This window comes from Aplidium turbinatum, chromosome 12 (assembly GCF_918807975.1).
Source record: "Aplidium turbinatum chromosome 12, kaAplTurb1.1, whole genome shotgun sequence".
In the NCBI taxonomy this organism is placed as follows: domain Eukaryota; kingdom Metazoa; phylum Chordata; class Ascidiacea; order Aplousobranchia; family Polyclinidae; genus Aplidium; species Aplidium turbinatum.
In genome coordinates, this window is record NC_137483.1 from 4,105,881 (window position 1) to 4,119,663 (window position 13,783).

Here is a 13,783-nt window from a genome sequence, read left to right on the forward strand (position 1 = left end):
TCTGTTCACGTTCTGCGGTTGGATGCTTCAACTGGTGTTGCCGAAGTCTAGCAGGCTTCAAATTTGAGTTGCAAGAGACGAAATGGCAGGTCATACACTGTGCCCGGTCTGGTCCTCCACGATTGTCCAGGAATACAGTAAAGCCATACTTGACATATTCGTCACTCCATTTGCGAATCTGCTGATACTGGCAGAAAGACGAAAAAATGCAGAAAAGTAAAAGGGCATTTTTTGATATTATACTGCATGCATTTAGCACCCCCTAAATTCAATTCCAGCACCCCCAAGGGGTGCTAGCACCCCCGGTTAAGAAACGCTGAACTAATGTGATAAAAATTTGGTGAGCTAAACGTTAGCGATGTTTGTATGTTGTTGAGCAGACCAATATGGCCTTTCAAGCTACCAACCACACCAATAGCACAGAAAACATTTCCATTGAAGACATCACAATACGTGAGTACTATTTCAGCACAATTGTAGCTTAACTTGCAAAAACAAAATCACGCGACATTAACAAGTTTTTTGTCATGAACAAGGAACATAGACAACGTTTGCAGCAATGAAGAAAAGCAAAGAAATATCTTCTGACAGGTGTCAAATTCAGATTCTTGTACTATCGCACGGTCCCATGTCTTGTGATGCAGATAAATTTATTTTCAGACGAGTCAGTTCTACCTTGTACAGCTAAAAATCGATTTCGATTTGCTAAACCATTTTCAGTAAAGGTTCCTCAAATACAGTAGAACGGACTGGCTACTATTTAAGCAAATTTTATATGAAAAAGCTGAACTTAACAGGATCGAGCTTCAGATAAAAATCTATTTTATAGCTCGGTAAGATTTGAACTAACTTTCGTCAAAGTAAATTTACTATGTATCGTTTTTGGCTATTCAACCAGCACTTATCTGACGTCTGCAAATGATTTCAGCTGCATTGGAATAAGAAGCTACACGAGAAGATAACAATTTCCAACATTTTTCATTCAAAGTTTTATTCTAAAATTAATTTGTGAAACTGACATCATTGAAGCGCCGTACTAATGAACTTGGCCATTTTATAGTGATACAAACATCTCATCACTGGCGCACATTAAGTGGTTTAATTATTCATTATCCTTTATCATCGTGATAGAGCCGGGAAGTAGAGATATCTGATCGGAGAGTCACCATCAGGCAGTTGCGATGTCGCAATCTACTTTGCGTGATGTTGCTTTGACAAATTGGCGGTTCAAATCACTTAAAGAATCCTTTTTAGAGTTATTAGTCATTCACACATTTATAATTTTAAATTACATTTATCTCATGGTGTGCTTTGTAAAATTTCTACTACTGTTAGGTTGAACAAATGAACTGCTCACTTTCTTGTATATCCTGTGTGATGGAGCACATGGGCATTGTTTAATCACAAAGATCAATTCGCTCATTGGATAGGAGCAGAATCTTGCTTCCTGAGGGATTCCCTCAAGATCAGACCGGAATTTTTTATCACAAATTTAGAATTTGTTTAAAGAAATTCTTGCGTTCCAAATGATAGCTTTGTCCAAGTCATAAATATTTCATCCGCAGCCATAAGCTATTAGGAAGCGCTGAGTTTGACAACCGTAAATAAACCGGGATTTAAAACAAACTGCCCAAAGAGTGAATGATTTAGGTTTACATTAAGATAATAGTATATAAAGACGATTAAAGTATGTTTTAAAATTATTGATATTCTTAAAACATATTGAATATACTTTAATTTTCTCAGTTGTAGAAAGGTTAGTGTGTGTAGGAGACGGAAAATTGCATTTTTCATAATAACAAATTAAAAAAACAAATTTCTAGTAAAATTTTAAAACTATCTTTTTATTTTCTTCCGCAAACTAAATTTTACGTTGCGTTTGATCTGATCCAAACTTGGGTACCGCTCATTCGCTAAGAACTTGACCGGAAAACCACACAATGCGATGTGGAAGCCAATGTCCATGCTGTGGTTACTTTCTCAAAAAAGAACGGTAACAAAGAAGTGATGCTTGACCGACGGGGATGCCGCATCGGTGTCAAGCGAAAAGAGACAAGCGTAAAGACCAACAGACCATCTCGAATATAAAAAAAGTAATTTAAACTAGAAGATATCTTTCATGCAATCAATGGTCTTTGTGTGTGTTTTAACCATCAGGCACAAGCAAGGAAACAGAAAAAAAAGTTGCACTTTCAAAGATTTTATCTGAGCAATTTTGTTGTTACGGATATGGTAAAGTTTTTCTGGAAATACTTTTTCACTAAAGCACTCAGCCGATGACGCCTTCCTTTTAATCTGACTTGTAGTTGTAAATAATTTAAGTTGTCCTTTAAGAGCACTTCTTAGCTAGCAAATCAATTCTTTTTTACATTGATGCAACGTCCACAGAAGTCGAATCAACGTCAAAAAAGAATGACTTAATGACTGGATTAAACAATAACAGAAAGAGCTTTCAAAGTAGCAATCTCAATTATAAACTTTACAAAAACAAAACATAATTCTTTCGAAGTATTTCTGTGAAGCCTGGTTTTGTATTACAGTAGTTTCCGCTTGGTAAACCCAGTTTGGTCCGGAATTACTGGATGTTTCGGAGTGGCAGAGAATCGCCCTGTCCCGAAGCGGGCTTTAAAGTATAAGCGTGGACTACTGTACTGCAAACGTGGAAACCAGACTGGTGTATATCACGAAAGAAAATTGACTGAAATCCCTATTTATTAACCATTTCACTCACCATACACTATGTCTCGTATGATACAGTTTTTAAGATATACGTTCCTTCTTCGGTGTTGCCATTTTCGCACCCATATAGTCATAACGTATCATATATGACACAAAAATTTTCTACGCAACGCCAACTTTGCATGATACAAAATGTTCTTAATTTTTTTTTTACTGCCTTCCATTTATTTAGAAGTGTAATGAACGAAAAAAAAACTGTGACTGAAAGGGTTCGTCGAATACAAGTCATAAAGTTTGAAAGTAATGACTTAAAAAAAAAAAAAAAAACTTCTACATTTTAAAAGTCTACTTTGATTAAGTCGTAACAAATGTCCGTTTTGACGATTATTTCATTCATTTTCAACGACATCTTCATGTATTACAGCACAGATCTTCAAAAACCTAACGGATGTAGCTAGCATCACTAAGTACGTTGCTCTGGTTACCATTGGAATACTCTTGCTTGTAGGCCTTGTTGGAAACGTACTGGTCATAGCAGTCACCACAGCAACTAAACGCATATCGAAGCATCCTGTCCACAGCATACTTGTCTTAAATCTAGCGGTTACAGATATAATTTATCTGCTAGCAAGTGCACCCTATCAGGTGAGAATTTTTTTTCATTGATAAATCTAGATTATCTAATTCAGTCTCAATATATCTCGATCATCAGTTGCGTTACTGAGTTGTATGGACGTCGACGCAATGTTCAAAAGGACTTGGATCGTGGGTTTGATACCGATTGAAAGCACGTGGTTGTTCCGCACCAAAGCTCTTTCTAGCATGCCAAAACAATGGAAGCAGCTTACTCATTGACCACTTTGCTAACCCCTTTGCTGCTTCCTGTTGTTTGTTCTGTTGTGTTGCATCTTCAATCACAGTGTAGGCTACTGTATGTTGTCACAATAAGAAGACACTATTTATAATTGCATAAGTAAAAGGAAATTCAGGTTTATGCGTTTGTATCTTTAGTGAAAGTATCTGTTGGCTAGACCGCTAGAGAGTGACAAAGCGCATTTTATACGAACCCGATGAATGCGCAGAAACATTTCAAGTTTAAATATGGAAGTTAAATAACCTGTTGCAATACATTATTAGTTTTAACGGCTTTTAATTTTTAATGTTCAGAAAGCTAGAGATCCCTACAAAAATTATTTGCCACGTAAAACTACTAGACAGTCCCCTTCAGTTTCAGACATGTACGTAAGGTCACTACAGAATGCCATAAAAAAGGCCGGGATGTCTCACCGCAGTGAAAAGCGATTTTGTGAATGAAGTTAACTTCACACAGTAATGGCGAAAGGGTTAAATGTAATTTCTTATTTTGCAGGCAATTTACAACTCTGTCCCAGGTTGGGTCTATGGGGAATTTTTCTGTCCAACCCTTCACTACATCAACATTCAAACCATGGCGGTCAGCATCTTCACGATGTGCGCATTGGCGATGATGCGCTTTTTAGCATTGATGACGCCATTCATCGTCAGGAAGATCTACGCCATGACGTCAGAAAGACTGGTTGGTTGTCTGATCGTTGCGCTCGTCTGGATACTCGCATCCGCAATAGCTCTCCCTACTGCGGTGTATTTCCGCCTCCAGGAAAAAGGTCAGAACACATTTTGGTATCAGTGATCGAACAGCTATTAAAACAATAACACATACTGAAAGTTGGATGTCAATTATTAATGGACCCGAGGTTTATAACAATATCTTTTGACATAACTATACACTGGGCACTTTTTGATATAAGTCGATCGCAATTACTATGTAGTGCTACGCCTATACAGTAGCAACGTGAAACCTCAGTTGACGATCATTCCAATAACAAGACCATCTTGCTATCACGGCCCCTTCAGCGCAGTTCCATTTTTTTTATGTTATGGCTACATTGCATGCTGTTTTAACAATGTGACCACTTCGGTTTCCCGACCACGACTACTGAATAGTTGGTTCGGAACTCCAAATTTGGAATTGAAACCTGCAAGAGGTGGCTTCTTGTCCGTGCTTGCCAGAACGATCCATCAACGATCCAACGATGAGATCGATCTTTTTTGCTTTAATAGAATACACAATCGTTAATGCAAAAGTCATGAAGATTGTGAAGATGATCGCCATTAATATTTTTTGATATAGTGGCAACTTTAAGTTCTACATTAAATATTCTGATATGACAGATCGAACCGATTTGTATCTTATTGCATTAGAAAATTTATTCATAATCACAGAAAAAAAATTTTACAATCATATTCTATACTACAACTACCACCGCCACTAAACTGAGGAAATACTTTGAAATTCCCTCTTTTAATCTTGAACATTACAACATTTTCAGTGCTTTACACTGCTTTGTTTTATTAGGTTATGGAGTTCTGGAATGCGCTTGGAAAAACGTATATGCGGACACAGTCAATAGCATCATTCTGCTCATTTTCACCTACATCATCCCCTTTCTTTTAGTTACAATTCTCTATTTAACTATTTCAAGAAAGCTTTTGTATGGGATGGAGTAAGAATAATTATGCATTTTATTTATTTATTTAACTTGTGCTGGGTCGTTGCTGTAAGCTATAGGCTTGCATTAGCGCAGACATTTTGTTAATTAAAAATCAACAGACATTGCTCTGCAACAATATCACATTTAACATAAAAGAACACAAAAATGAAATAAAGCGAACGTTTTCGACTATACATTATAGTTCTTTCCAAGACTTTGAGAGAAAAAATAATTATACACGTCACATGTGAGTTTCCCTCATTGTTGCTTTGTTTTGTGCAAATATCTCGTTTTGTGCTTTAGTCCATTTTGCGCAATCTGCCTGGATGCTTCCCCCCTAATTTTCTACTTGATCCGTTGTGTTGTGTAGTCATTTTGTATGTGAGCAGGATAGGCAGTCTTTGAATGTTTAGATTAAACAATATTTTTGATGTTATACTATGTATTTTCTAATGTAATGTATAATTACTTTTTCTTTTATAGCCTTGAAAAGGACGATACGTAGGCTATAGTCGAAAACGTTCGCTTTATTTTATTTTTGTGTTACAATGTTAAATGTCGAATTGTTGCTGAGCTACTGTAAGCTTTTATTGTGGGAAAAAATAACCTTATTTTCGAAGTTAAATTGTTGAATAAACATTGAAACATCACCACATTCAGGCAGTATAGTTTTTATTACAAAAAGTTTGGAAAACGATTGATGGTAGGAAAAAACCTCTCTACCCAAGTTAGATTTCTTAACTAGGCTTTCAAAGATTGTTTTTGTTTTTACTATGGTTAACTGATATTGTTAGTATCATTATTATGGTCACCTACAAATCATACGTTAAAGTGGAGAGAGCTAGTTACGTAAATGGGATGTTTCAACAGCGACCAATTTAACAGCATTTTATGCTGAAGTAGTTTATAAAAGTGTAAAATAAGCTTATGATAAAATTTCTAAATAAGTTCTTTTGAATAGGCTATTTAAGATAAACTGTTTGCTTAAACCAAAACTCGCTATTCCATCATAGCTACGCAGTCTTAAAAACACTTAAAAATACTTTCTATTTGTTTAGGAAGAAACACGATCGTTTAGACTACATCAAGACAACGATAATGGTGTTTTGCCTCATCCTTGCATTTCTGTTATGTTGGTTCCCGCATCACCTGTTCACAATGATTCTGGTGATTTTGATGATTCTTTTTGCGTAGTCCTATAATCATATGATTTTTAGTGATAATTTTGTCTTTTGTTTTATTTTTATTCAAAAACTTGATATAGTGTAGGGAAGAAAATTTCTTTCAATGGTGCATAAAAATTAAAATTATTTAAATAAAACTCAAAACAAAAACGATAGATGCAAGAAAGTGGTTCATTGTCATAGCACTTGATCTTGAATAATTATCTTGCCTGCTATTTCTTGCCATGCTATTTCTTGTCATGGATGGCCACCCAAAGAGAAAAAATGGTGTTTCGATTTTGGGACGAGGCCCATACTTTGTGAAACCTTGTTATAAGCAGGGCTGTGAACTGTGGAGTCGGGCGAGAAATATACAACTCCAACTCCTTGATTCATAACTGCCTGACTTTGGCTTCAGTGTTGCCAGATTTTTTCAGGCTTGCCAGATTTTTTATGTCAGTTTATTTTCATTGTTTTAAATTCAATTTCACCTAAAGTTGTGATCAAAACTAAAACGTCAACTTTCAAAAAAACTGACAAGAACAAACACTTCTATTTTCTGGAAAAGGTTTAGAGCGCAATACGGACAACAAGAAACAAGTTTCCGAACTTGACTGACTTTGTTTAATTAATAAAAAAGATTGCATACAAAAAAGAAATTGTTTATCGTTTCATATCAAGCCGGAGTCGGACTTTTTTAACAACTCCAAATACGGACACGTTAAAATTTCTCCGATTCCGACTTGACAGCCCTGGTTATAAGGTGATATCAAAGTTTCTGAAGCTAACAAATTCCACAAAAGAATTTCGCGATAATTGTCGCCTACAATTTCCCGTTTGGTTTGTGGTCCGTAACAGAACATCGAATCCTTTATTGGACTCTAAGGCGAGATTCACACCAAACATACAAAATTGTTCAGGATACAAAAACGTTGCACGAATAATGGCGCATGTTTGTTTCCTTTTACTATTTACACCAGAAATTGTATTCCTGGTGTGAATGGAAAAAGAAAACAAGCAAGCGCCATTTTTCGTGCGACGGTTTTGTATGCTGGTTAGTTTTGTATGTGCGGTGTGAATCTCGTCTAAAGTAGTTTGTGTTTTATTATTCAAATTTTCATTTTTAGGTATCCAAAAACTACACTGATTTATCTTATGGGATCATGCGGCACATTATAGAAGTTGTGGGGTACTGTTGCGCATACGCACACGGCTGTGTTAACCCGATTATTTACACGTTTGCATCACCTGGATTCAGGAGAAGTTTGCGTCTTTCATTACGTCGAGGGCCGAGCGCTTCTAACAATGTGAATTCTTGCATCATGCGTCGGCTGGAAGCTGCAACAAACGGAGGCTCTCCTATTGAAGAATTGAAGAGCCGCGATCACAGCCGAGAAGTCACCATGACGACAAAGCTAACTTCAACAATTGTCCACAGTGTTGTCAGCTCTCCCCTCATTGTACAAAAAATCAAATCTACAACAAAGGAACGTTCAGCATGTGCAGAGAATTATGTGTAAACAATGTTAATATTAATAGAAAGATTATCTTTCCGTATCTAGGTTTACGCCCGGTGGTTGAACATTTGGATTAAGTAGACGGGAAGGTAAGAAAGTTGATCTTCTTGTCCACTTTCAAGCATGCATTTAAGTGCCCTGCAGAAGACACAGCCGCATGCTCTTGAACGGTGTCGAACCGATGCTGTTTTGATCGTCAAACCACAGCTCTCCCCACTCGGTTATGCAGCCGTTCATCTATCACTGATGAAGCTGAGAGTTGTCGTATGTAAAGATGGCCTCGTACTCCGTTATTGAAAGAAATAAGAATCCCATTTGCTGCTGGCTTTTGAAAAAGAGTAGCTAGTTCTTTCAGAATTCCGTCCACTTGGTTTATTGCATCATGAGTATTTGTGAGCGCTGACTTTCAACAACCACCTTAAGCCAGGAGTCGAACCAGGATTGTGTGGTGTGAAGAAGCTCACTGCGTGTAGTCAGCGTATAGTCATTGTTTACACCGCTAAGTATCATACAACAAGGATCATGATTAAATGGTTGCAGAAATTAAGATTGTTTACAGATGCTTCGATCAGTAGGCTACATAAATTGTTATAACTTGTTTTTTTTCTTAGATTAACTTCGCGCAAACTGATTTTTTGTTAAAATATTAGACCATTAGCTTAATCAGCCGCTTAAACGATGTGCTGTTGGTGCATTCAACCCAGGGATATCTACAACTACGGGATTGGAAACTCTGTGGAACTGAAAACCATTTTATACACCAGTAGGGTCACTTTTCTTTGTGCGCTGCTGTGATAAATAATCACATAAATTTACCTCAAAGGGAAGCAAATAGTAGGCTAAACGAACAACCAAAAGTGTCATCATCAATTCACCTGTAAATTGTAAGGTCTATGCTTGCCTGGTTTGTTTATTTGTTTGTATTCCATTAGTGCAGTTATGTTGTATTTTCTTTGTTGCTTAAAAAATTTCTAGAATGACTATTGGTTTTAGTTCTGATGACATCGTAAACGTATTGGTTTCGTATTGGATCGATCAGTGAACAAGTTGATGATACAACAGCATATTTCACTGATTGCTGAACACTCCTCATTTACTTCTGATCGGATTTGCAGTAGCCTACGCAAAATGCGAAAGAACAACAGTAGGCTGTTTTTGGAGTCGTTGCATTCATTCATATTTTGGATTCATCGTTTTTTTTTCTAGCAGCGTAAATGTACTTCTATACATCAATTAAGTTTCATGTGAGTGTACGTTTTGTATTATTATTGCAAAATCTAACTTTGTATATCTTTTAGTCGGTAATTTATTTTGTTAATCTTTCTGTAGTCCTAGTAATGTGATGACCCTACTGATGTATAGCACTGGATAGACTTTCCAATCCCGTAGTTATAGATATCCCTGATTCAACCTTTGGTGTTTTTTTCACTGAAGTATAACAAGCTCCTCCAATATGGATAATACACCGAGCATCGAGGTAGGCTTGCTTGGTAATCACCGTAGCCTACAGATAATTGCGATGTGATAACCGAGACCACTCCATAGTAGGCTATCTCCATAATAGTGATGCAGCTGGACTATTTGTTGTGTGTTCACTTTTTTCAGGAAACTTTAGTCTACTTGTATTTTAAAAAAGCCCCGGGTGCGGTTCAACCAAGTCAGCTTCACTCTTTCATTTCTTTTTGTAAATACAAGTAAACTATATGCTCAAAGCTTCTGAAAAAGTAAACACCAAAAAAAAACACGCTACGCCACTGCTCTATGGTGACGTGTTTTGTTGCTTTCTAATTATCCTATTTTAGCGCTGTAACCGATGTAGAAAGATCTAACTTACCTGCTTTGTGTCATCACAGGCTAATCATGTTACAGTCATTTTTAAAGTTTTGCAATAGTTAGGCTACACTTGTATTTTCCTAATGAATTGGTTTCAACTTTTTGCACTTTTCATCCCACTTCCGTCAAAAAATTTGTTCAACAATTCTTTGCCACGCGAACATGCCACGCACATTTAGTAATAATATCTTCAATGTCATAATGTCACACCATTACACACCATTATACTCTCTGCAGCAGCGCGTAGCCAGCACAAAGTTGCGGTGTGGGAGAGGGGGCAAATGAGTAATTGCAAATGTTAGTGAGACGGCCACTGAAGGCTATACACCCAGAAGAGAGTCTGAAAGGCTTCTCCCAGAAATTTTTGGAAAAAAGCTTAAATTTGCGTATTCTTCTCTTCTTTGCCTCTCTTCCTACGCCCCTGCTCGGTAGCGTTCACAAGGGGATTTAAGGGATATTTTTTGGGAGAGGGGTTCTCAAACGTGCTAACCGTGGGGCACACTAAAACTCTTGAAAAACTTTTGGGGTATATAGAGCTATGCAGTAGTTTTAAAACACATAGCATGAAAATATTCGTTTTCTATGAAAGGACAGTTCTGTCTACTTTTGGGAACAAATCAAATTAAGCCGATTCTTCAAGGTTGGTGTTTTACCAACCAAGCACGCAACCTAATGTTCTCTCAAATCGATGACACAGCTGATTTTGTTTTGAAGTTTATGACCAGGCAAACTAAAAGTGCCAACTTACATTTGCATCGAAACATGGGAACTGCTAAAACGAGAAACTGCTAATATCTCATGTTTGTTCCTAGCAACTAATTTGGTCAAAACTTGAAAAACCACACGGCATTTGTTGTTTGCCTCACGAAGAGCCAAATCATTCTCCAAATCGGTTTTCCTCTCTGAATAACCTTAAACCCAACGTTTCACTTTTGGTTTGAAATCTCGTTGTGAAACGTCCCCTTATTGGCTGTGCAAGAGAGAACTTTGCATCTGCAACCTCTCGTAGTTGTAATAAACTTTAAAGCTTTGAACTTTCCCTTCATATCGCAAAAAGCGGTTAAAAAAAAAGGCTAGATGATCCACCCTCCCCAGATTTGTTCTAGAATTAGACCATGGAATTATTCGGACAAACACGCCAATGAAACCATTTAATCATTTCAGTCTTTATAAGTTGATTCTGCTTTAAAAATTTTAGCACTAAAATGTTTAAATTACTCATAAACGTAGTCTACGCAACTTCATTGAATATAAGGTGTTCTATTGCAAACACGGTGATATTTGCATATGGTTATTCTGTTCTTCTTCTCCGGCGTAAGAACCTTCTTCGCCACTCCAAGGGTCAAGGGGATTTGCCTTTTACCACCCTTAGGCAGTGGCGGCGACTCGGTTTAAATGTTTGGGAAGGTGTCGAACAGCCACTGAATCGTTTTGTCAATCCGGTTGATTATTGTTTAAGTTTCTCATTTTTTGTGTAGCCTAAGTAATATTTTTAATGTTGATGTTTATATTAGATTTGCAATGCACAAAAATACAAGGACTAATCTATTCTATTGAGAAAATCCAACGGTGTTGCATGCATTTAGACGGTATTGCTTATTGATTGAGAACCACTGTTTAGGGACTGGGTGGTTTCAGTGTTTATCTTCAGACAGACAAAGCCTCTTATCCCTGGTAATTTCACACCTACTTGTAGAATCTTTAAACGACTCACGCAGAGCCTGTTACAGAGAATGACAGAGTGAAGTTTTCACTGATGTTGAAGTGCTGTGGTCTGTGATTATTCCATCCAAAAGGTGCCGCTGAATGGAGAGCAATCCTGAAATGCGTTGCTCAAGCGCATATCCAGAGAGCCGAACTAGCATCGCTTGATCTTGACGATTCTGCATACACAAAGGCGGGTGCTTATGATCACTGAGCTAACAGAGCGCATCTAAAACCTATACAGGAGGCCGCAAACTTGAAAAAACAACTGTATATTTTTTATGCTATATTTTGTATTGAAGAGAAATCCTGTATTTTGTAAAAGAGCTGTCACTTTTCTCGTTGATGATACTTGTACGTTCCTTTCTAGGTAGCCTATATCTTTTATGTGTCTTGTTTTTTATCAGTGTGTTGTTTTGCGTTCCGGAATGTTATGGGTACCGTGCCCTAGGTAACGTCGTATTGACCCTGCATACAATATGACGTCATGTGAAAATGGAAAACATATTTTCAAATTGATATTTCCGTCTTCATTACTCCCGTTGAAAAATTTAGAAGCATTTCCTAATTCGTGCAGTTATTTAAGTCTAACAAAATAGTTTGGACATGATAAGGGTGTACCGAATGAAACAAACACATATGACAAGGATATGAACAACACTGAATCATTTTGTAACGTCACAAATGCACATACATGGAATGACACTTGTTATTCTACTAAGATCTGCCCAAATTTACAATTTTTTTTATAATAATAGCCTACTGTAAATCAATCACGCTTAACCTCACCGCATTTTATTGGTCTTAACTTTATATTTTTTAGTAAGGTTTCCGTCAAAGCACCACCTCTTCAATCCGACCAACCAGGCTTATTCTTGGTTTGCTCCGATAAATCTTGTTCACAAAAGAAGTTATAGATGTTAGAACAACGGGTAACTTGTAACCTACACTGCGTAGGCTCAAAAGCTAAGTAGGTATCCACAACTGAAAATTCCCTTCAAAGAAGAGTTAGACACCTCTTTCTGGTTATTGAAATAATAATCTTAGGAGCCTCACGCCTAGACCTCATAGAACACCTCTAAGAGCCTCAACATAGCCTACCTCTAACCGAGCAGTTTTTGTTGAATGGAAATTTCCCACGAAAGAATGCGAAAACTTCCTCATCACAATTACTGCTGTAATATAATTAAAATTGTATCGATGTTCACAAGAATTAACTAGGTTGTGATGTAATTCTGATTCCTTTTTCTGCAGATGTTGTTTGTTGACCTACCGCATGTTGCAGAAAATTGTGCGCGTGTTACCTACCTACAAGTTAGCTAAAACCTGTATGTCAAACGCTGCCATTTCAGATGAGGCCTGAAAAGAATTGCCACATTGGCGGTTTTAACGCCTAATTTAAAGAAATTTGCCGTTTTTTTAATGGATTTTCTGATATACTGTATATATACACCCATACAAGGTTAGCCCAAATTACAATATCATGAAAAGTATCATCAGGATGCAATAAATATTGCCTTTTCAATCCTGATGTTTTGTAAATAGGCTACTTCGTATTGATAAAGCAGAGTTTTTTTCTTAACCTATTTGTGAAATGCCAAGCTCAAAATAGCCTGTCAAGCGCGTTAAGAAAAACGTTAAATTTCTTAAATTTGGCGATATGGAAATCCTTTTCAGGCCTCATCTTGGATGGCAGCGTTTGGCTTCCAGTCCAGATGCTATTATAGCGACGTCCACGGCTAAAACAATCTTTGTTCTTTTGAAGTGTTTTCATCGTAGGAAGAAAAACCAACCGACTAAGTTACAAAAGCAGAAATAGTTGCCTCATTCATTAAGTTTTTGTTTTAATATTAGTGTTGCGAGCTTTCATAATTGTTATATTTGAAACTTTATCTTGCTCAGGCCGCAATTACAAGACAAAGGAAGCGCATGTTCAAATGAGTTCGACTGATCAACGTTATTTATACGCAATTACACCATCTGGAAGCGGTTTTTTGAACTTGAGTGACGAATGATTTCTAAATATGCAAATCATTAATTACCATGTGCTATGGAAGTGCTTGAAGTTGAGCTGGGGGAAATGACGATCATATACAATACACATTTGTCTTAATAGCTGTGAAGTAGTATACGTGACTAAAGCCACTGTGGTATTTTTATCAGGTACCAATGATATGATGTTGGGCGTAGGTTACGCAGTGGCGGGAATTTATCTTGCTTACTTTGGCAAGTCTGATTTTAGTCCCCAGTGTTTGCAAATAGATAAGTGACATACCTGGGAGAGATCTTGTTTCACAGGAAATGTGGCAGATACGCAGAAAATGCCAAATAAATTCATAAGAAAACGCCCAGCAGA

The 13,783-nt window shown here is 37.1% G+C and overlaps 1 protein-coding gene across 1 annotated transcript; it reads left to right on the forward strand.

Moving 5' to 3' along the window:
* Positions 1 to 386: 386 nt before the first annotated feature.
* LOC145781317 (galanin receptor type 1-like) lies at positions 387 to 7,893 on the forward strand. Its single transcript, XM_082593093.1, has 6 exons — positions 387 to 453; positions 3,104 to 3,324; positions 4,049 to 4,322; positions 5,075 to 5,222; positions 6,269 to 6,377; positions 7,501 to 7,893. The coding sequence occupies exons 1-6, from the start codon at positions 387 to 389 to the stop codon at positions 7,891 to 7,893; spliced, it is 1,212 nt and encodes a 403-aa protein (XP_082449219.1).
* The last annotated feature ends 5,890 nt before the right edge of the window (positions 7,894 to 13,783 follow it).